Source organism: Sphaerodactylus townsendi, linkage group LG05 (assembly GCF_021028975.2).
Source record: "Sphaerodactylus townsendi isolate TG3544 linkage group LG05, MPM_Stown_v2.3, whole genome shotgun sequence".
NCBI lineage: Eukaryota > Metazoa > Chordata > Lepidosauria > Squamata > Sphaerodactylidae > Sphaerodactylus > Sphaerodactylus townsendi.
In genome coordinates this window covers 82791227-82816366 of record NC_059429.1, presented here as the reverse complement: position 1 = coordinate 82816366, position 25140 = coordinate 82791227, and the positions used below count along the sequence as shown (strand labels likewise).

General features: G+C 41.1%; 1 protein-coding gene across 8 annotated transcripts in view; it reads right to left on the bottom strand.

The window, feature by feature from the left end:
* The window catches only part of SCUBE3 (signal peptide, CUB domain and EGF like domain containing 3), a 120998-nt gene extending 96233 nt beyond the window's left edge, over positions 1 to 24765 (bottom strand). For all 8 annotated transcript variants that reach the window (XM_048498017.1, XM_048498018.1, XM_048498021.1 and 5 more), the window contains exon 1: positions 24294 to 24765. In XM_048498017.1, the coding sequence (XP_048353974.1) occupies positions 24294 to 24375 (82 nt within the window). In that variant the 5' untranslated portion in view covers positions 24376 to 24765. The remainder of the gene's footprint in view (positions 1 to 24293) is intronic.
* Between the last annotated feature and the right edge of the window lie 375 nt (positions 24766 to 25140).

Sequence of the window (25140 nt, the reverse complement as noted above, 5' to 3'; positions counted from 1 at the left end):
ATATCTTTGATCTCTCCTAAACAGGCAAACTTAATCTTCCTTCTACTGAGATTCGTTACTAAGTTTGTCCATCTGCCTCCTTCCAAGCCTCTGTAGCACAGTGATTAACTTCATGTCCTTCAAGAAACTATGCGGACAGAGAATTGGATATGCCTGGCTTTTTAATAGTCCTATCAGAGATGGTCTTTACATCTTCTCTTGGGTGTAATTAAGGGGTGTGCAGTGGCAAAACCAGAACAGAACACACACACCCAAATACCATATCAGTATTTTTTAGGGATTTTTTCAGCTGTAAAAAACCAGCAGCTTAAAGTGATCCGAAAAGTGAATCCTGATTCATACTGAAAAAAATCAGCATGATTCAGGCCTCTCTGGACCGTCTGTCAACACTGCTACCTCCCGCCTCATGTGGGCTCAGAGGCAACAGGAGCACAGCTGAACACAGGGCTTCAGGAGCCTAACATTCAACCCTGCCTACTGCCTCCCAGCTCCACGTGGAGCTCAGAGGCAGCTGGAATTTTTCAGGTTTGGGTTTAGTAGAGACCTGAACATTTTCCAACAACCCAAAACAGCCAATATTGGGATTTGGCTTTTAAGGGTTTTTTTAAAAAAAAAAATTCTAGGACTACTAAACCTGAACCCAAAAAGTAGATTTTTTTTGCCCTGTGTTTCTGCTCCTGGGGCGCGCCAAGGAGGAAGCACATCGGGACAAGATTTCTTACCCCAACGCGCTCCAGCTGCTAGCAGGCGGCAGCTGCCTGTGGGTAATCAGCCACAGATACAGATGAGGGAACAGATTTCAAAGTATGTGGGTAAAGTGATCAGCTCCCCTAGAGTTACAGGTCTCTTATTCAAAGTAGAAGAAAACTAGCATGTCTACTCTTCATGCTATTCCAGAAAGAGCACCAAATAAATATAACCCATTGGAATGAAATTTCAAATGAAAAAAAAAAGATTCTAAAATCAAGGCCATGACTGAACAAACTTACTTAAACTGCTTATGTAGGAAAGGGCTTCCATGGTGATGGTTTCAAACCACAGATCTTGTGTTTAAGGATATGTTCCAAGCCATGGCCTGGTTATTCAGGAGCCACTAATTGTGCAGGTCGAGTTTCATGGCTTGTTATATGCAGAAACACAGACTCAAAGATTATAATGATCTCTTCAGCCAGTAAAAAAAAAACGTACAGTTTAGGCCAAGAGGGTGGCAGGGCAACTGCATGACAGAAAGAAATTCAATCTTAACTGTTGGGTAGAGTTCCCTGGGAAACCTCAATCCGTTAAATTTCTTGCCGGTCATAAAGCCACATTAAAGCCAACACTGTTGTCCAATGGGGCTTTCCGCACTGACAGAGTTGTACTGGTTTCTACCTAGGTTCGCCTCAGTGAATCCGCATTGCAACCGAGCTCAACATTGTTTTGTCTCAGTTCCCACCCCCCCCTCAGAATTGTGACATCCTTGTCGCAGTTATGAACTACACTTTTCTGCCAGAACAAGGTCGATACCACTTCAAAGGTTCGAAGTGCGGACGCATCGAAACGACACCTCATCCGTTCAACCAATCAGGAGCTGCTTTTGTGGCATGCGTAGAACGGAAGAGTCATGGCAGGCAGAAAGCGCATGTAACTGTAAACTGTAAAAAAAAAGAACGCTCCCATTTCCTGTGGTAACACAAGCTCCAATCACGACCGAGGAGCGAGACAGGCACCAAGATGATCCCGCCCACTTAGCTCGGTTCCAGGGGGCCAACTCAGCTGCTGTGCGGACATCCTGGAATCGCCCTCCACTGAAGGGAACCGAGTCAACCTTAGTTCCCTTCTGTAGTGCGGAAAGCCCCCAATGAGGAATCCATAGCAACATTCTAGGCTTGATTATTTTTCACTGTGGTAGTGAAAAGCGCCATCAAGTCACAACTGCTTGCCTATGTGAAGAGGCTCTGATGTTCCTTGGTGGTCTCCCATTCAAATACTAACCAGGGCCAACCTTGCTTAGCTTCTGAGATCAGGTGAGACTGGGAAAGCCTGGACTATTGGGAACTGTAAAACAGCACTAATGAATATAACTGTTACCAAAGCAAAAAAAATGTAACATACTATATGGAGAAACTTCTAAATCTGGGATTTGGCCAACCCAATCCAGAGGTGGGGAAACCCTACACCAGCAGAAATGCCCTCCCCGGTGACTTACACCAGCAGAGGGGCAAATCAATTGGCTCCCAGCCACTGTGGTGTTATGCAATGGTCAGTTGCATCAGCGTGGTTGGGACATAGCGGGGCATTTCCACAGGTAGAGTCAACCTTGGTTGCCTTCCACCCTGGGTTTGGTGGCAGTTGCATTGTGACCTTGGCCCTTTCGTGCGCTGTAAGTACACAAGGCTCCACTGGGGAAGTCCCAAAGGCAGACAGGTTTTCAATTTCACCCTTCCTTATACCACTGAAGAAGGTTTTCAATTTCACCCTTCCTTATACCACTGAAGAAGCTTGCTAGAGGCAGTGCAGAACCTCCTCTGGCACAGTGGTCCTGCTGCGCTGGATGTCAGAATTAGGCTGTTAATCTATGGGGCATGACTCCCCAGGGGAGGTTTAGACAGACTCCAAGGAAGGTATAACTTGCCTCTCAACTACAAATTGTTTTACCCCTATTTTGTTTCCATAAAACTGTTTCATTGCTTGTATTTGTGTTCATGTCAGTTAGTTTGCATTTTCAGCTCCTAAAACATGCAAACTCACCCTGCCTAAAGTTTAAGCTAGATTAATGTGAAGTGTGGGACATAAGACCTTTCCCAAGGGAGATGTGATAGCAAAAAGTTTAAGAACCACAACTCTAGATACTGTTAATGCACCCCTATTGTGCTCTTTATCTTTCCAGTACATTTTATTACAAACCTTTAATTTGTATCCGCAAGGCAGTACATATGTATGTACTGTACAAACATTTACACAATGTATTCATATTTATTATTTTACATCAACCATAGCTCAGAGAAACCGCCACATCCCTGGGTCATCAATCAAAAATTACAATCTGACCCAAACCACTGGAGACATGAAAAAGATTTACGAGAGGAAAACCTGAACTCAACTTTTTGTTGAAGGCTCGCTTCCTGGTCTGGTGGTAAAGCAGCATTGTGAAACAGTAATTTGGCCTGATAATTGAGCTGGACTACCATGCCGGTATGAGATTGCCAAGATTCGTATTTTTACCACATGCACTAAAGTCAAAACAAATTAGCAGGAGAAAAAAAATCAGTATCTTTTAAGACAATTTTTGAAAATGCCCCTTAAATAGCCTTTTAATTTTCCTTGGATCTATAATTAGTTAGTAAAACTATTTTTAGCTACAATATAATTTTAATTTTCAGCCTTATGTTATCCATACTGCATTCTGAGCTTAAAGATATGTTCAGTGTATTTCACAATCCCGCACTATTACTGCAATCCTAAACATGCTTATTTGGAAGCACATCCCATTTATTTAAACTGGGTGTTCTTACAAGTATGATTAGGAATAGACTATTGAGACCCCTTTAACAAGCATTACCCATAACTACTCACAAAAAGGATAGGCATTTCCATTGCCTGAATGGAAAGAGGGCCGAGTGTCATCAATACACTGGCAATTGAATTTCAAATCTTCTTTGAAAACTGCCACCCTCAAGCTGTGTTTACCATCACCAGGCCAAATGCATGCAGGCAGCCTTCGATTGGACATTTTCAGTGGGAAAATGGCACAAGAATTATTCTTTACCTTATTCTTTACTTTAAAACAGCAGCCTTAAAGGCTACATTTTGTGGGAAAATGAACAAAGTTCTTTAAAAAAATCACAGAACTATCCATAACATGTAGCTCCACTTTTAACTTGGTTCCTAGCTACTTAAGGATAAAACAAGATGGGGTAGTCCTGTTTGTTTAAATATATTTCAATCAAGGTGATTGTGGAGAGGTCGTTTTAAAACCAAAAACAGGATTCAGGGGAGAGAGATCAACCACCTTCACACATTCATTTCTCATAGTCTCTCCCCATAAGCACTTCTCTCCCAGCTTGGAGTTTTTGTAGTTATCAGAGCTCAATCGCGTAGAAAAGTGCTTGGGGAGAACAGACTAAACGTAGAAAAGTGCTTGGGGAGAACAGACTAAACGCAGATACAGTGAATGTGGGAAGGGTTTAGCACCCCTCACCTGCATACCCTTTGCCTCTAAAAATTGAATCCCCAGCCTCCTCTACATATGATTAGTTCAGACAAGGCTAACCAGATATAACACTGGAAGGTTTAAAACTGGAGTTCCCAGCTTTTCTTTCAATATCTGCTGCACAGGGCTCCTGGTTTGGATTAGGGTGCCAGTGCAAGATTTTTATTTCCATGCCATTTTCCAAACTTGAAAATGGCCATTCAAAGCAGCTATTTGTCCTATTGGGGCAGGAAAATACAAAGGAGAGCCAGGTGCAAGGCAGACAGTTTATTTAGCTCTTCTAGAGCCCCACACGTTTCACAATTTGCTTCTCCAGGGGATCTACAGATCCTGAGGGGAAAAACTGTAAAACCCATAGGGGTTTAGAAAAACTAAATAAACTCATTACCTTGAATCTGGCTCTCCTTACCCTTTTTCTGCCCACTGGAAGGATTACTGTTGATATCCTGATTGCTGTTGGTGACATTATTGGGGCAAAAATATACATACCCATATCAGTATCTGTGTTATCCTCTGGAATAAACTGTAGTTCTGCAGGGCAATTTCAAGTCAGGAAAACTGTGGCAGCGGGGGGTTGGGGTGAGGCTTAAACCAGCCCTGCTCTAAATGCCACAGGCCTAGGGTGCCCTCTGTCCTGTGTATCTGCTATTTAAAGGGGGGGAAACTGATGGGAACACCATTCACAGGACTCCCAGAAGCATGTCTGAGCACAACTTTAGACTGAAACAAACAGATCTATCCTTGTCCCATACAGGTATGACCTTTAATGACTCAGACACAGTATCTTTGTTACTCCTACTATTGGCCTTCAGTGCTCACCACCGGCCAAGCCTTGTGTTTGTTATGAGACCAACCAGTTTTCATTGGACAGCCTATGAAAGACCTTGATGCAACCTTTTCAATGGAGCACAGTACACTCACTTGCACTAACTGGCACTTCTCATCTCTTGATTTTTCCGGGGGTCCCTTTAACATCAGTGGGACTCGCCATTACCCTCTTTTTTCTTTGGGAGTTTTAATGGGAGTTTTTATTGCTGGGCATCTTTTGTATATTGTTCGCTGTTTTAATGGGGTTTAGTTTTTGTATTTATTGGAGCCTGTTCAATTTAATTTTATTTGCTCCCTTATTATAGTTTCTGTGTTATGGAATAATGTTGTACACCGCCCAGAGCCCTACGAGGGTGGAGCAGTTAATAAATCCAAAGAATAAATAAATTAAATAAATCTGTGTTCAGTAGTGGGTTGGAGCCAGTGCTAAATGTTGGAGCTCTTGCACAAGAAGAAACATAACAAAAAGACCACAGTCAAATTCACTGCATCCCCACTTACATTTCCACTTGCGCAAATTCTTACTCAATTGATTTCTCAGCACTATAACATGTAGGGAAGAAAGTGCTAGGTGTTGCACAAGATCTTGCGCAAGAGGAACTGTGCTAAGTCAATTTATGTTTCTGCTCATAGATCACTGGATCCAAGTGCATTTTTTTTCCAAGACTGAGTTTGCTACTTACTGCATAATCTGCCAGTCAAGTATCATGCAGCCCCTCCCTTGTTTTCTGCCTAGACTTTTCTGATTGCACTTGGTGACCTTCGGCACACAGGTCCTTTATATTGCCTTGATTCCAAGGCCTACAGATCTTGTATCCAAAACATCTGGATTTTCATCTGCCTGTTGTGCTGTTTAGCTTCCATTTACTAGCAGAAAAGCAGTTTCTTTCCAACATGCACCACCAGTGTGTGAACTACTTTTGGAGCTTGATCACAAGGAGTTTCGCTCCCTAATTTTTAATAATTTGAGAGCCTGCATGCCATTTTTTTTTCTGTGAAAGTCAGCAACATCAAGGAATCGTACTTATTTGTACACCTGTTTAGAAATAGTGGCAAGATTTCAAAATGTAAAGCTGTAACAATTATGAGGAATGTACTGACATCTCAAACACACTTTCCCATTAAATCACACAAAGGCAGCAATAAAGAATGACCCTTCCCAAGCCAATATTTTTAAAAGGGGGAAGTTGTATTGGAAACACATGTTCACTCTTCATATCTGGCACAACTCAATGTATTTTGCACTAGGGAATCAACATGCATGTACAAAATATTGCAGCACAGGTATCTGGACTGAAACAGATAGAGGCAAGGGTTAGGGGACATGTATTTCTATAGTAGTCTTGAGAGAATAGAATTCAAGAATAGAATAAAATGCCAGGTAAGGACATCTTCCATTGATCTTGCTAGAATATAGCAAAGCTGGCTAGGACCATAGGGATCTATTCTCTCGCCCATGCTCTTTAATATAAATAAGAGGCCTCTGAATTAGATTGTCTAGAGCTTTGAGCTTTGGGGTTGAGTACCATCAATATGCAGATGCCATCAAGCTCTACAATTTATTATCCAAGCCTACAACTGCACATGTCTTGGTTCTGAATGATGAGATTGAGGCCAGATGGCTAAGGAAGAACAAACTTACACTGAATCCAGACAAGAATGAGGTCACACGGGTCAGTGAGACAGATAGTCTAGAAGGATTTAATTGACTTGTCCTAGACACACCGGAGTTGGATTTTTTCAGGGTATGTTAAGAGCTTGGGGGTGCTAATGGATTCTGCCTTGCTAACTGAAAAGTAGGTTAGCATGGTGGCCAGGAGAATCTTCTGTCAATTGCATCTGGCTCACCAACTCCCTCAATTTTGGCACAGTGATCCAGGCTTCTGTAACCTCACAGTTGGATTAATTCAACAAACTCTATGTGGGGCTGCCGATGAAGACAACTTGGAAACTAAAACTAGTTCAAAATGTGGCTACCTAGGGGGAACACATGTTGCCTGTTTTGAAAGAGCTGCCAGTCTGTTTCCAAGTTCAACTCAAAGTGCTGGTTGTGATCTTTAAAGACCTTCATAGCCTTTAGTGCCCTGGCCCCAACCTGTTGGAACACTCTCCCCCCAGCCTTCTGGGCCCTGCGGGACCTAGAACAGTTCTGCAGGACCTGCAAGACAGAGTTGTTCCACCAGGCCTTTGGGGAGGTTGGCTGTTGAAAGTGCCATCCCCTGCACCCCATATTCCACCTTGGGGGCTTGTCCATATTATGCTGACCGCCCGATGAGTTTGTCATTGTTTATGTTATCATCTGATTTTAAGATGGAGGTTGATGGTTTCATTGGTTCTACACGGCCCAGAGCCCTTTGGGAATGGGGCGGTATATTAAACAAACAAACAAACAAACAAACAAACAAACAAACAGAACCTATATATGTGAAGGACAACCTCAAGTCCCTGTGCACCAACTACAGTTTCGCCTTGACCAGAGCCAGGCCTTTTCCATTGTGCCTCTTATTTTGTGAAATGGCCTTCTTCCTCAGACATCTTCAGGAGGCGATATATGGCTTGCAAATGGCATCTTTTAATGGGGGTTTGTTATCTTATTTTGGTTCAATTGGAAAAATTTTTAACTATTATTTTAATACAGCAATACAACAAACCGTTGCACTCAAGCTGATATGAATTAAATATTCTTTACTATTATTTCAGTTTATTGTCTTATTTCATTCATATATCTTCATATTTCATACATAAATCCAAATTTTATAATTCATAATTTATGAAGGGTATCCATCCATATTTCATAATTTCAAACTCATAATTCATAGGAACCAAATTTCATTTTTTCATCTTCCCTACACCGGAGTATATATGGTCTATTTCATCATTATTCATTTTTTGGCAATCCACTTGGATATCATATCTAAGCAAACAAAGGAAACGCTTTGAGCATAAGTCACGTTTTTCGACAACTTCTTCAGCAATATATGCTAATATATCTAATTTTTATAGGCGTCCTACAGGTAATCTGAAAATAAATCCAGAAAAATAAATTTTAAAAAACTATTATTTTAAGCCATCTTAAACCAAGAGAAAAGACAAAGTCAAAAAGTAGACAGACAGACAGACAGACAGACAGACAGACAGACAGACAGACAGACAGACAGACAGACAGACAGACAGACAGACAGACAGACAGACATGGTTGGTGGGACAGACAGACAGACAGACAGACAGAGAGATAGGGAGGGAGAGAAAGAAAGAAAGAAAGAAAGAAAGAAAGAAAGAAAGAAAGAAAGAAAGAAAGAAAGAAAGAAAGAAAGAAAGAAAGAAAGAAAGAAAGAAAGAAAGAAAGAAAGAAAGAAAGAAAGAAAGAAAGAAAGAAAGAAAGAAAGAAAGAAAGGTGACACTGGCTGGAAATTAGGAAACAATGTTTTGAATTTTGCAAAAGATCCAAATTAAGTTGCCCAGTTATGGTAATTCTAGTTATACCATATCAGGAGAAAGGGATACATTCCTTCTCTGAGTTATTCTTTCACACTGGCATAAATAAGAAGCTGTTCCCTGTCCACATGCACAGCAAATGAATGCAAGATATATTTATACCCAACACACCTGTACTGACATAATTTTTAACATTTAAAATGTGTGTTAATAAAACAGATGAGGGCAGCAGCCCACAGAAAAGCAAATTCCAACTTGAGTCATATTTTCTTACTCTTGAGGATAGACCCAGGACTTCCACACAAGACCATACAGAAATCTCTGTGACCACATTTTCTAAATAAGACTAGGGGTTCATAGAAAGTCTGCCACTAAATGGGAGCGGCTCCAGACCCTTGGAGACTATTAAGACAGTATCCCATGAGTGAGGCTGTGGTTGAAGGTTCATAACTTAAATACTAAATGCTCACAGCAGGATATGCAGCACCCCTCTAACCTTTTCCTTCCGCTTCAAAGCAGCTGCTACTGCCCAGATCTAGCCACAGGCTCTACTTTCTGAGCCAAGGCAGATTGAAAGCTTCTACAGATTTTGGCAAAGGCCTTAAGATGGACAACAGCATCTTGTCCCTCAGCAAATCACCTCTGGCACTGAGCAGACCTTTACTGCAGGTATGATAGGCCTTCAAACAAGATAGAAGGGTAATTTGAATCTAAACTACTTCTGTTGAAAGGGCCATTGAACAAAGACATTCAGCCTCAATGATTTGATACTGCATCTCCCTGTACTTTGACAATTAAAGGAATCTTTAATTTGTTTCTACCTCTTCTGAAGAGCTGTTAACAATAGTGAACTTTGCTACTGGGTGCCAGTTTACCCCTCTATAGCTCCCTGAGGATATCTGCTAGGGCAGGGGTCAGCAGCCTTTACCACCCAAAGAGCCATTTGGACCCGTTTTCCACGACCCCCAAGATCTACCGAGCCAGAGAGGCAGCTCCAACGGAGCCGCCTCCGGTTCGGCCCCTCCAGTCACCTTTCCTTCCAGCGCTGCTCTGGAGGGCTGGAGGGACATGCCCTTGCTACCCTCCGACCTCCACAATGGCCGCAGTAACGTTGAAGAGCTACACGCAGTCGCAGGTTGCAGACCCCTGTGCTAGGGAAAAGGTAGGAGAGCACTTTACTATATAATTGAGCAGTGTGTTCCTGAAAACAAATCAGAAAAAGTGAGAGCTGCTGGAAATTGTAGTCCTCAGCCATCCTGGAGGGACCAGGTTAGAAGAAGAAGAAGAAGAGTTTGGATTTATATCCCCCCTTTCTCTCCTGCAGGAGACTCAAAGGGGCTTACAATCTCCTTGCCCTTCCCCCCTCACAACAAACACCCTGTGAGGTAGGTGGGGCTGAGAGAGCTCTGAGAAGCTGTGACTAGCTCAAGGTCACCCAGCTGGCGTGTGTGGGAGTGTACAGGCTAATCTGAATTCCCCAGATAAGCCTCCACAGCTCAGGTGGAAGAGCTGGGAATCAAACCCCGTTCCTCCAGATTAGATACGCAAGCTCTTAACCTCCTACGCCACTGCTGCTCCTTACAGCTGCTCCCACAGATTACACTTCCTAGCAAAAGCTGTCACTGTAGAGAATGCTGCTGCCTTTGCCCAGGTGGTTTCCAAAGAGAAGGGGTACCATTGTGAGGCAGCTGCATGAAGGCAACAGGCAACCTGCTGGCTATATTTTTGGAGATGAGAAATATAACTGAATGAGGCTCATGTAATTTTCAAAATAGCACATGCATTTTTAATTGGTTTTCATGGCAGTTCTGATTTTTTTGGCAAACATTAAGAGTAAGGCCACACCTGCAGAACTACTGTGGCCCCCATGCAGCCTGACACCCAGATTGTAATCATATATGCATAATAAAGCACAGGATGGTTGTAAAGCATATGTAAATCAGCCTTGCTGCATGGCCATCAATCAGTTCAGAAACTTAGTACAATTTCATTTAAATGTCTTTCTCTGTGTCTATTAAATACATAAGCAAGCACATTTATATTAATCTTAAATTATTTTCTCCCAAGTGCACTAATAATAGAAGGGCTGTCAAGTGCTTCAAGTAGCATGTGTGAATTTATCTTCAGTTTTAGGTTTTATGCTAGGGCTATCCCAAACCTCTTCAGTTATGCTACATACAATTTCTTCTCTTTAATGGCAATACAGAATCTAATTTGCATCCTAACCCAAAGCCCCCCCCGGGGTGGATTTAATTAATTTTAATGATGTTATGGATTACTTGAATATCATTTGGGTCCTATAAGGTCTGAATTTATTTTAACTACAAACTAAACCAACAGTTATTTTTTGCCAGAATTTGCATGGCTCTAGTATTTGTCCCATTGTATTAAGTGAGGCAAGCATTCCAGATCCTTATGAAGGTAAACATTACAATGCCTTCTTCACTATACATCTGTACGGGGTCTTGAGTTAGTGGGTTCTTGAATATAACTGGTTCTGAAGATATTACACACCTATGAGCCCACCTTTCCAAATCAATGGAACTTTTCAAGGTCATGTGCAGAGTAAGTGAACGAGATAGAAGAAAATTTCTTTTTTCCCACTTGAACCTACTTTGGCTGGCTTCGGAAAGTCAAATTCTTTTGGACAGACGCTCCCTAGAACTCTGTGTACTTTAAACATGCAGTCATCCCCACATGAACAGAAGTAGGAATTGTTAAAAAACCTAGGAAAATAAGTGTACACCAAGCAAATAAAAATTACTGCACAGCTGTCTTAACTTATATACCTGTAAACGTGTGAAATTTTCTTCAAAGAGAAGACGGGACAAATTTGGAGCATTATTTGTTTGTGGCATTATATACAGTTTATCAAACTCTGATTTACAACATTTAGTACTTGCTTGACGCATACTGTATGAGCTCACAGCGAGGAGTATAATCAAGAAAACCATACATACTTCATGGAAAACTGAAACGAGAATGTAAACCACTTTGGGGCCCCATGTGGAAAAGGTAGGGAACATAAATAAAGTAAATAAAAGAAATAAACCAATAGATTATCTTTGCTTCTACTGTTAGGTGACTAAACCAGTACATAAAAACATGTATTAAGTGGATCCAGGAAAGAGACGCATATAACAGTTCAGGTGAGTGATTTATCTAACTTACAATACACATTTACTGCATTGTAGCAAAGTTGATGAAAGTGGGTTAAGCAGTAGCACAATGAATAAGAATTAAGTTGCAGGTTGAGCATAAGTTGAAGCAACTACAAACTATACAAATCCAAATACCATATGAGCTTACTCTTCCCATATTCACAACATACCAATTTTGTTATGTGAATTTGTACTGTGACGCCAAACATTTATGGAAAGCAACACTTAGAATCAGATGCTGAGCCAATGAGGCAGACATTCACACCCACAGGTATATATCAAACATCAGACTCCTAGCCCCTTCAACTCGGGCTATTTACAGCATCACACAGGGAAAAGGGAAAGGAAAAGAGGTCAGAATAACGAATAGATGGACCAATTAGGTGAATAATCATATAAGCCTAAGGCCAGTCTGCAAACTGCTGAGGATAATAAATAAGACCCACACTTGTACACTATCACAGACTGATGTTAGCTAGAGACAAAACGCAGCCCAACACCAATGCCACAGTGACCAGAAATGGGCAGCTCTGGGAGCAGTTTGGGAGAGGAAGAAATTAACTAAGAAAGTACTTCTAAGCAGGCCTATTCAGGCCCATTCAGAAGCAAGTCCTTGCTTACTCTAAGGAGAGTATTCTCAGAATTGCAGTCTAAATTGCCTCGGTCCACATAGTATATTGGTCCTGGCACCAATATAATATTATAGCAAAAATATTGGCACAATTATATACTCTCCCACTGAATTCAGTGGGTCTAAAGACAAAGACCCTTACCACCCATATTCCCATCTGTTTCCAGCCATACATACACAGTCACGGCACATGTTTCCAAGGACACTTGTATCTCAGGAGTCATTCACAAATTACAGAGTCGGTACACAAATGACATAAGGACTTTTACTTAGATATACACTGAGAATTTCCTTTGGGAAAATTCCTAGACATGTGTGGGTCTGATTCTGATCAGTACTATGACACATAAGCAAAGGGACTTAAGCCTTTCCCTTTGCCATTTTGGTGACCTGAAACAGCCCTGGACAACCACTGTTTGCCACGCTGGGTAAAGTTAAGTGTAGCTACAAGTATATGCAAGTTTCACCAAAGGCAAACAGCAGCTCCCAGTGGCCATTTCAGGTCAGGAAAATGGCACAGAGTGGGAGAGACTTAAGCACCCACACCCTGCATGCCATGTTTTCAATCAGAACCAGGCATATGCAGGCCTGAGAATTTAGTTCCCACTGAAGAACTCCCCAAACACAATCGTTGAAAGTCCGCATGAACAACATGCAGCCTTTGGATAGGGTACAAAGAGCTACATACTTCTGACCTCAAGTTGCATAATCTTACAGTCAAACTAGATGTTACATTTTTAACCAGTTGGGTCATCTCTCTCACTGATCTGTCAAATGGCAGCTGAAGGAAACTGATTTCTTAATTGCCATAGAGATCCAATTCAAATTAGGACCATGGCATGGGGGAATAAGTTCACTCAAACACCATTTTGTTGACTAGGGCCTACAGGGTGTTACAGAAAACAGTTATTTTGGCCTTTAAAGCATATGAAAGGACTTTGTTAATGAAACTAATAAAGAGAACTCTGCACAAACAGTGAAGGACAGCAAACATCATTCAGCATATTGCTAACACTGTTACTAGTACAAGTAGAAGCATCCAGTTATAGGTGCAAAATCTACTAGGGTTTTTTTTTTTTTGCTTCTTCTTCCCATACAACCAAAGGTGCATACTGACACCAGTGCCACCCAGCAATTATCCATGTAAATCTGCTCGATGTTCAACTCAAAGTGTTTACAATAAGCTTTAACATAAAGGCTTGAAATATTTTTTGAGTTCCACCTCCCTTTTTTAACATACAGCCTGATGGAGAATTCTGGAACTTCCATGTACTTCTGGATTACTCTGGTCGATATGAAAGGTGTCACATGGCTTGAGCCTTGGATTTTGCAATATAATTTAATTTGGCTACCTGCAATGAGTTCAGCACTGTCAGGGATATTTCAGGTTCTTATGACCCATGTGGAAACTAGATTTAGGATTCATATCAGTTGTTGTCCAAGGAAATAGGGAAAAAATATTGGATCTTAAAATTTGCTTGGATATGGATCACTTTCCCTTCCATCTATTTTAATTCATTTATTTTAAGTTTAAAGCTCCAATCAACTATTAGAGGAGGGATAGGAACTAGGCAGCTTGTAAAAATATAAAACTAAACAAAAATAATCCATAATGTTCTCTAGTCCAAAAGTACTACAAGTGTTTTAAAAAGTTAATTTTATTTTTAATTTAATATAATATACATTAACAGTTTTTTCTAATATTTGGTGAATGTGAATATGTGTAGCTGTTGGCAGCCCTGCAGAGTTTCCACTTGAGTTAATGCCAAATTAAAGCTTTATAACTTCAGTAGCCTTTTTACCAGTGCACTAATAACCACCTTAGACACTGTGGTACACTGTGTCTGGCTCACAGCACAGCAAGGAAGAAGAGAAGAGAGCTTGCTAAGGCAATTTGTACTGCACTTAGAGTGCTGGTCAAAAGACAACACACTTCTTTGTCTGAAAGACTGTCAGAAATATTGGAACTCTTACCTCGACCTTCTCCAGAGATGCTTTTAAAGAGCTTGGGAGCATTCTTGGGACATCCCGAAAGAACCTGGCTTGTGGAGGCCAATTTAAATTTATTTCTAAAAGATTTCAGAGATAGGGGAGATTTATGGAGATTTTCAGCTAGGAAAAGCATGGGATGGGACAGTCATCATAGTAATGCCTTCTGGGACATTAGTATAATCTGTATTTATATAATAGCTAGTCCACAACACCATGTTGACTAACACAGAGGGGCAGCAAGAAGGGAAAGCGTCTTGCAACTAAAGAACTGGTGCAGCTACTTGTTTTGTACTGTATGAAAGCAAAATGCAACTGCTATTGAGCTGTCTCAGTTTCTTAGTCTCTCTGGTGGCCAATGCTGAGCAGCAGTGGTCCCTGGCCACCGAGAATGGCAAGTCCAGAAATGAACTGCAGTATTACATAACCAGATCCAAATTAGTCTGTCTGTAAAGCTCTCTATTTCCATTAGATACCACATCCATTGTTCCTGCAACTGCCACATGGATTTGAGTTAAACATGTGACTGCTGACACTATTCAATGTCTCTGGAAATAAGCAATACCCTATGCCATTCTGAAAATGGAGAATAATCCTGGTAAAGGTATTTTTCCTCCTGGAGCACAGATATAGCACTAATGTCACCCGGAAATCTGAAAAGCAGCAAAGCTACTTCTCTCATTACAACTAAGCACCTGTCACATCAGTCATTAAAAAAAATAATACCTGATTTTTAAAAAATCTGTTTGTTGTTTCCTTCCTGGTCATACCAGCACTGAGACATATAACCAGCCCTGTAATCCCAACACAATGTAAACTAGCCTATCTCTTCACATAAATGCTACTTTCTCCCTGGAAAACCAAAATGTGGGAACAGATGACCCCCCCCCCACTGGTATTCTGTGGGAGCTAGAACAAGGGTAAGAACAACAGCTGAGTACTCAATCCAGCAAAAGATACCAACACATGTAAGCACTGCTGATGCTCACCTGTATCTCAATGCTCATCGGAGCCCTAGTGAATTAGCTGGATGTGTCTTGATGCCAGTGGGAATGCCAATACTTGTTATGCAAAACTTGTTGCCAGCAGTTACAGCTAGATTGGAACTAAAATCCCTTTTCATTGTCTGGAGTGGCCCATGTGACACTATACAGGGGGAAGGGAAAAACAGGAAAATAATTACTCTATCAACATTTTCAAAAAGTGCTTAAGAATTCTGCTCACGTCTTCCCTTTCTACCTTTCATTTCCCAGACTCTTTCCTCAAGTTGCGTTTTTTTTTTTCAGATTGCCTATCAATAAGGACTGTCCCTCTTTCATTTTCGGAAGACACTTTAGCTTCAGCAAATTCCACTTACACCAGACTAGCATAAAAGTAACTGCCATGGTCAAGAGCATGTTTCCTGAGCACCATCTTATTCTTTGGATGAAGGCTTATTTGGAGAGACAGGATTTAATGACTATCAGCCAAATTGCCTCCAAAGGCAATTTGAGTGGTATGTTTACACATACATCACTCATAAACCACACCTAACACATCAATTGGCCTGGAATGGAAAAACAGAACCTCTGAAACAGTGAGTTGCCCAAGGCCACTGATACTAACATAGGAATGTTTTCAGATGCTGCAACTGAAGCCAGTACATAATCTGCTGAGCCATATAATCTCTCTGGAAAATGCTCTCCTGAAAGAGCCTTGTCTACAGTCTCAAACGGAATCTTCTGCTAAATAAAGAACTGAGAATTGGTATATTGTGTTGGAACATGCCTTGCTCTCTCTTAGGTGCATTATGTAAAGGAAAATAATTATAGTGGATGATTGCAGTGAAATAGCGGACCTTCCATACATATATCATGAGACAGCATTATACTGTTGGCATGTCTTTGAAGTTCACAATAAATGATGTTACATAGTTTCTCCCATTAAAAGCAATCAGTGAACTAACTCCATTCTGATTTTCCATTTCTATAAATAACTAGAACCATCAAATGTAACTTTAATTAACACTATCATCATTTGTGCCAAAAAAAACTTTAGGTTTGAACCCCAGTAAAACAGAGAATCAAGTATTACTCTTTTGAGGTCTGCAGAAACCAACCCTTGTATTAGGGAGGGTGTATTTGAGAGGCATTTCTACCACTGTAAACCCATGGTCCCCCTTCGGGGGAGGGTGGGTTATAAATGTAAATAAATAAATAAATAAATAAATATTGTCACCCTGGGTACTATACCTGGGGTTCTGTATAATAAATGCCTCACTGCAACTTCATTTCCTTTTCTTATTTTCATCTCCTCCCATAAGAAGTCTACAACTTGCACAAACTGTCTACTCTAGAAAAGAAAGGGCTTCATCTCTCTTTTGGTCACATGTGTACTATTTCATACTAGCATGGTTACCGATTATAAAATATTCCTGGCTTGTCCCTCAAGAGCCCCTTTGCCAGAATAGAAGAAGAAGAATTTGGATTTATATCCCCCCTTTCTCTCCTGCAGGAGACTCAAAGGGGCTGACAATCTCCTTGCCCTTCCCCCCTCACAACAAACACCCTGTGAGATAGGTGGGGCTGAGAGAGCTCCGAGAAGCTGTGACTAGCCCAAGGTCACCCAGCTGGCGTGTGTGGGAGTGTACAGGCTAATCTGAATTCCCCAGATAAGCCTCCACAGCTCAGGCGGCAGAGCTGGGAATCAAACCCGGTTCCTCCAGATTAGATACACGAGCTCTTAACCTCCTACGCCACTGCTGCTCCTGGGAAAACAGGTAATAAAGGGTCATCCAGTCTAATGGGGAGGGGAGGAAAGAATTGAAAATGAATTGTAATCTTTCCCCAACTCGACATTTCACCCCTTTCCACAATGTTCTAGATTGCAACCCACTTACAATATTCCACAGAATTCAGTTTAAGCCAGGAAAACACAAGCCAACTTCTAATTGTATTGCCCTGCTTTAGTTCAGCTTCTTGGCAACTCTTCAAATGAGCCACAATTCTGCAAACTAGGTAAGTTATATATCAGCGGTGCATTAGGTGTTTGCATCCTCATGTGAAGTCATTACTGTCATATCAAAACTGCATACAGTCCTTTTGTAAAGAAGCTGAGTCTTCATTTCATTAGGTGTTTTTAATTAATTAAAACTATCCTTAAATGTATTTCGTTTCAGTTGGAAAAAAAACAAAAGGGTGGGGGTGGGGGAGTCTATGATGTTAGCTGCATAAATTGAAGTCCAGCCAACATACTGACGCTAGTTTAGGATTTTGAAGACAGAGGACACTTTGTTTACCATCACTATAAGCTTCTTCTAAACCTCTCTGGGGTCTTATAACTTTGAAAATGAAGGTTACAATTATTCTGGAATATTTTCCTATGCAAATTATGCCAGTATGACTTTTTGTAAAAAAAAACAATATAACCCCTTACACTTTGGAGACAGTAATGCACATCAGGACAGGATGTTTCAAGGTGTCTGAATATTTAAACTTCGCTTTGCTGTTACAGACTTTTTAGCCCTTCTCCAAGCCCTTCCCCCAGTACCAGTTCAAATCTAAGCACAGGCATGTTAGATGTCTTCAATCAAAGTTCTCCTTTGAACTGCTGAATGTTGAAATGTTTATGGTTTTACATTTCATATTTCAGAGGCGCAGCAGACAATCATCCCCTATGATTTCTGAAATGATAAGCAGGAGGAGGAGAAAGGCAGTAGAAAGGGAAGGGGGAGAGGCTATACTAAGTGGTGAGAAGGGAGGGGATCATCATGTATCTGCAATCAAATGAATTATGTTCTTTAAAAATTCCCCTGGTGTAGGCCCTGCAGGTGCATCCTGACTTTAAAAGAACCCAACCTATTATCTCACAAACCCATCAATGCTCTACATCATCTTGCTCCTCATAATCATTCTCTACATTAATGCCTCTAGCCAGGAATGGAATCCAACCTTTTAACTCTAGTGAAATATGGTCCACAGGAGCGTTAAAATTGAAACACAGCCAAATTAATGCTTTTAAATATGGGCTAACACTTGTTCTATTTGGTTTTTTTTTAACCAGTATTGATACTGTGGACTTTTATGCATGATCAGTCTCCTTTGCATTGCGCACTGAGCAAACCCTTTGGGTTTGAGTCTCAGTTGCACACACGTTTGGCTCTCCTTGGCAGGCCCCCATCCTCAGATCAGAGAATCCCCACGGTTTCCAAAACCTGTTCACGTGCAATTTTTCTCTCCCTTCATGTAGAAAGCAAAGGAGTTCCATGTAAGTTATGCTTTCTTTGGGTTGTCTCGCTCCTCTGCACCCTCCCCCACCCACATTGCAGAAGTTCTTTCCACTCTGGACCACCATTTCAAAAATATTGGAATGGCTTTTAACAGAAACTTAATGCTAAAATTCTATTGTTGGAGAGCCAGACCTTGTGAAACTGACAAGGTCTAGCAAGGAAACTCTAGATCAATGACAGCACACACACACAAAGCAGCAGACAACCTCCCCAAATAGAAGTTGCATGGAAAGAACAAAGAACACAAGCAGGCAGGCAAAATAGTGGATCAGATTGACTAGGGACACTTTGCAGGAGAATCCCTATGTAAAGAAAAAAATATGGAGAAAACCCAAAGCGAACAGCCCCAGGTTAAGTAGTGCATGCATAAATAGCCGGTGACTAAATGCTCCAAACCATCCTTTTGCTTCATCTAAACTTCATTAGGCATAAAGTCTGTATAAGAAATATATATAAGCTAAAAACAGATTTAAGAACTACTAGCAGAATGCTTCCATTGTGGAGTCTGAGTCAAAGAGAAAAATCTCAATATATCGAAGTTGACACAGAGTTTCTGATCTGGGGAAGGTCTATAAGAAATATAACTCTTAATGAGTCAAATTAGTTATGATTTTACTACTGGGTACTCTTCCAAGGCAAAGATTCAAGCTGCTCCAAAATGATGATCAGGTAATGGGGCAGATATGGAAGATCACTGCAAAAATTTATGCAATGCAATCACACCATTGTCACCTGATTACCACATACATAGCAGAAAACAGACTGAGAGAATGGCACTGTCTCTGCATAGGCCCACCAATAATTATTTTAAACAAAATTATACTGGCAGTAAGGAGTTGGCAGGAACCGCAAGAGGTTTCCTCCTGGCTTCCAGATGTTAAAAGGTTACTTTTATTTCTGCTTGTATTAACAACCCCAGTTAATAAGTACCAACAACTTTCAAATTGGGTTACAAAATGGTTTATTGGACAGATAATAGAATCAGTTAATACCAGAATGGGCAGATTTCAAAATGAGAGATCTACTGGTAGGGTTGCCAGTCTCCAGGTGGGGCCTGGAAATCTACCAGAATTACAACTGACCTCCAGCCTACAGAGACCGGTTCCCCTGGAGAAAAGGGCAGATTTGGAGGACCAATTCTATGGCATTATATCTTGCTGAGGTCATTTCTCCCCAAACCATGCCCTCTTCAGGCGAGCTGGCAACCCAATCTACTGATCACAAGTTCCTGCTGCACTGCATAAGCCATATGCAGCAGTTTCAGCCTACACAAGTATATAATCACATGTTAGCTATTACACACCAGGAATTCCAACACCAAACCCTAAAGCTGTGAAAGAAAGACCCAGTCAGGCAGCTAATAAACACACAGCCATTTTACAGACAAGAGATACTGAGGCTGAGACATGCAATTGTTCCTTAATTGCAATATCTCAGCAGCCACAATTTGGGTCAATACTCTTATTTATAATTTTGCTAGAGAGAAGGAACTGCAGTACTGTCAAGAGGATTGGTTGTCATAACAATGGAACCAGTCCCAAAGGGTGGGAACTTTCTGGAAAGCAAGATGAAAGGGGTAAATTAAACTCATCCTGAAGGCTGAACACTGAACAAGACTGACTCCCTGCAGCCCAAGTCAGAGGTTTTAGATGGTCCACCATGACTCACTCATACCATAATCTACCAGTCAAGATCTACTTTTCCCCAACTCCTGCAATTATTATATCAACCAGTCCATTTTACAAAATTCTGTCCGAATCAGCCATTCCCAAATGCCTGAGACCAAAAAGTAGATTACAAGAACCTGGTGAACAGATCATAAGTGAACGTTGATAGCAGTAAAGCCAAGTGGCTAAGGAAGTTTTATTTCCAGATTATGCACAGGAATTTGCTGATGGCTCCTGAGTCTCCAGCACAGGCAAAAAACAAAACAAAACCCAACCCTCTTCTAGTAGGCTAAATTGATAAACAGTCAACAAATAATGAGCCTTACATTGTTTCTCCTCTGTATGTTTTCAAAGCATTTTAATGCAAGCTCAGTACAACATTTACAGTCTCTTTGAAATTAGGCCTCAGGCTTAGAGATCAAATGATTAAGCCACTTACACTGGAGCAGTTTCAGTGAGATTTGATTTGAGAATTGCAATCTCACTCAACTGCCCATGTTTGCACATGAAATCTGAAACAAACATAACTCAGATTTCTGGGTCCATGTGCTGTTAGCATAAGAATGTACTAGTGTTCAATTCTTTCTAGAATTCTGAACACAGAAACACATTCAAACTTTGGAGCAGTTAGCCTCCATGTTTTTGAAAACAAAACAAAATGTACAGTCATTTCAACTCTTACAGTTCTTAGCTAGCATCTTCAGCCTAGCATTCAAAACATGCAAATGTAAGAATTGTTTATTAAAAAGTAGGCAAAGCTCTGATGGCCAAGCCTCTTTCATAGTAACACATACAGCCCTTCCATCATTCTTGCAACGGATGGTTGTGCAATGGAGGGATGAAAACCCGGTTGGTTTCACACAGGGCAGGAAAAGCAGCCCCCACTGTAGAAGAACAGCAAGTAAGAAAGAGACAGAATCCAAACACCCCATTCCCACACTTCTTGCACCCCATCTCCATTTCCCTTGTTGCAACAGTACTGACAAGACAAGAATGTCACTGGGGACTTTGTGGCCCTGAAACCTCCTCTGCCCCAACAGCTGTACTACAGCTGAGTAGGGATTTTTTTACAAAATTAAAGTTCTGCTAAAGAGGTGGAAGAAATACCAGAGCTCAGCATCACCATTTTAAAAGCAGTGCTAAGCTCCACCTCACCTCCAGATTGGCTGCTAGAAGAGTATTCACATGGAGGCTTTGCCTACAGCTGGCACGCTGTTCCTTTTTAAAGAGTTTTTTTCTTTGCTCAAGCTTAGAAGTGAAAGCCATGGGAACTCCAAACATTATGCTGGGAAACAGCAGAATATTGTGTGGAAACTCCCCAATAAAGTGGGTGCATGTTGTATTCCACCTGGGGGAAAATTCCCATGAAAAAGCATTCCTGTTCAGCAGCTCACTTTCTTGGAGAGTCAAGTTAAAGAGCTTCTCCACCACCACAAGACACCATTACTCAAAAAAAATGTCATGGTCACCACAGACACAGCTTTATTTGTATACTTACAGTCACAATATACTCCAGAAAATTTTTAAAGAGTCACATATCCTGCTATTGCAGAACAGCATAAGTGACACATAGTTATTTATGCTTGCTAAAAACTGCTATTATTCAGAACAAGTGTAGACACGTGAAAAAATTTAGCTCTTTGTGTATTTTGCTTCAACATTTTGTTCCATCCCTCCTTTTTTACTATAAATTAAACAGAACCATCTTTAATTTTAACTATTACCTATGAACACATGGACAATTTCATGGAAGTGGAAGAAGAGATGCAAACCAAAGAGGAGAAAATATTGCATCCCATTCTGCATGTACCCCTTTTTGGGTTAGCAAGTGCAGGTAAATTAGGTACACATCTAAATGAGAATCTACACGCAGATACAATTTATGCCGACTTGATTTCAGGGGGATGTGTGTTCGGATGCATATGGGAACATTCATCTAAATGAAACCAATGCAATGCAGATGAACTGCACCTGATTTTAACTTGTTGGATCCTAATCCATCAAGTCATGCATAAACTGAAATCTGCTTCCACATGTAAATATCCCAGTTTTGATTGGTGTTTCTAGTTCCATGAAACAGACTCTTGGGACAATCACTGCAGCATCTCTGCTTGAGCCCCCCCTACAGGCCCAACAGTGCAATAAAACAATTCCCTTCAGCTTAACTTCCGACCATGCTAAATGTTGTCTGTTGCTAATGTTTAGAGGCCGCACTAGGGAAGCTTGTATATTCCTTCCATGATCAGCCCCTGATGACTTTAAGAAGATTGAGTGACAGCTTTTTAAAAGTTTTTCCTGAATACTTGGTGAAGTGTCCCTGGAAATTCATTCTTACCTTCCCCTGGACCCATTTTAGTATCCAGCAAGTCTATGCACAAAATTCTCTCTCTGTTAGTAAAGTAGATGCGATATTCTATAGAGACAGAAAGTCTATGATTTACTGAATTTAAAGACTAGTTTCACCCTTCTCGGGTGACTTTCTTATTTAAAAATGAGAGACTGTGCCATTACTAATGGGGATTTTTAAAAATTTAGCAACCATGTCTACATTAGCAACTCTTTCAAGGTCAACTTTATTTCCATATATCTCTGTGTGAGTGCACTACTTTCAACATACAAGTTTCATCATAATCATTCTTTAAAAAACCAGAAGAAAACTTTAGTTCAAGCTTTTTTTTGTGGCTACTGCTTGCCACTACCATTAAGAAACACTCCTCATAAGAACACAACCGCCATGGGTTGATAAAATTAAGTCCCATTTGATAGGCTGCAGTTTTTGGGTGCTTAAAATTAGCTTTCAGAATAAATAAAGGTCAAGATTCCCAGTTGAAGCAATTAAATACGATTTACACTGAAATGTCATTTTGGTTCTTCTTTACAGGAAACTGAGATAACAAAGAAGTTTCTACATGCTAATTTTCACCAGCCAAGGATCTAACCCAAATCCACATCAGGCTCCCTCCCCTTCTTTCCCTGAAGGTATCAGTCAAGTCTCTACAAGATGGAATTTTGCTTTGGTATTTTAGCATATTTCTGGCCAGGGCTTCAATGGAATTCAAACCCAAAAGGCCTTAATAAATAAATATTATGATAAGAATATGAAAGCAATGCATGCACCAAAGATAATTGGAGAGGGGGAAAAACCTTAGCATTCCTTTCTAAGCTAAAATCACAAAGCTTTACATGAAGCTAGGTCCTCTCTTTATAAAGTGTGCCAAAAATGTAAAACCTCATGTAGTTTTTTAGTCTGATCTATCTCAATCTTTTTTATTTAAAAAAAACTTTAAAAGACAAGAACTCTGAAACTGCCTCCAAACTTTAGAGGAGGAAGGATAAGGAAGATGCAATCCACACAGTTTAAATAGTATAATTACAACTGAATATACCTACAGGGATTCACTAAATAGCAAAACAGTCCCCGGCTTATTCCTGTGTTTCTGCTGCATGCTATTTCATCTCATCTAGAGGCAATATGTTACTATTATGACACATCAAAACTATTAAAGAGATTGAGAGACCAATCCTAACCAACTTTACTCAGAATCCTAACCTGCTCTGCTCTGTGTGGCTTACTTGCAGGAAAGTGTTCTTTGAATTTCTCTGTATGTGATTGGCCTACTAAAAAACTTATTCTTCCTGCAAGATTCACTTCAGGCTGCTTGCAGGTAGATGCAGATAAAATGTACTTCCTCCCTAAGAATATTCATATCTCAAGCACCACTTAAATGTCTCAAAACACTTACCATATAACTATAATCATATGCAGGTCAGAATTTTTACCATAACTGTTGAAAAGGTATTAATCCCACAAATGATGGAGGAGCTGGGGTCCAGGTAGAAGCTATTGCTAACATGTTTCTTGTTCGGGGGGGGGGGGGGGGTTTGACCAAATGCACCCTACACCCCTCCAACACTTGATTATTAACTCCAAAAGAATTCCTAACAAAAACATTAACTGAACCGTTAAAGGGAAGGTAAAACAAGATCTGCATTCAGAAGTGAGCTTTTTTTGCTGGTCCTTGCTGATTTCACAGATTGCATGAAGGGTTAAAAACGAAAGGAATGGTCGCTTATATACGGGAGGGGGGAGAAAAGGGAGAGAGAAACGGGGGATTATTCTTACCTTGACTAGCTTTAGCCATGGTGTTGCCGGAGTAGAGGAGAAAGGAAAGCATACACAAACCAATAATCTCCAGGGCCCCCATTGCAATCGGCGTGTGTGCAGAAGGGCTTTTCTGATGCTTTAAAACAAGACACCGAGGAATGCAAACTTTAACAACACCAAAAGTCTATTTTCTGGAGGTGTGCAAAAGCGGCGCTGGCGAAAGGATGGCCAAAAGGACTCAAGATTCAGTTTGGGTTGCCTGATACTACTCAATAGGAAAGGGGACCGGCGGTATCTTTAGGTGGACTTGATCGCCCTCCCCTCAGCTGCTTCCTCTGATCCTTCTTCCAAAAAAGAATCGCAGCCAGCTCGGGTTTTGTCAGAGAGCAATATATTGAGGGGGGGAGTGCCTTGGTCTAGGGCTGGGGACCTGTGAAAGGTCCATCAAAGCAACGCCCTTTTTTCCTTTCTTTCTTTCTATTTGGCTTCGGCTGCTCCTGCTTCACTCCCTCCCACCCTCCCCGGCTCTGCTCAGCTCTGCCTGCAGGAATTTACAGTCTGCCACTGGGGGAGTAGGGCCAGTAGCCATGGAGACAGCTTCCCTGGGAGCAAGGAGGTCAGGCAAGAGACCATGTGCAATCAATGGATCAATGCAAACTCCCGTGCGAGCTCCAGACCCAACAAGCACTTTGCAGTCTCTCCACCACCACCACCCCCCCCGCCGCTTTGCCCGGCTAGGGAGGGAAAAGGGGAGGGGCATGAGAAAGAGGATTGTGTTCAGAAAGGAGAATTAAGGGGGGAAACACCCAGTTTGCAGATGCCATGACCTGCAACACACGCACACACACCCTTTTTTTTTTTTTAA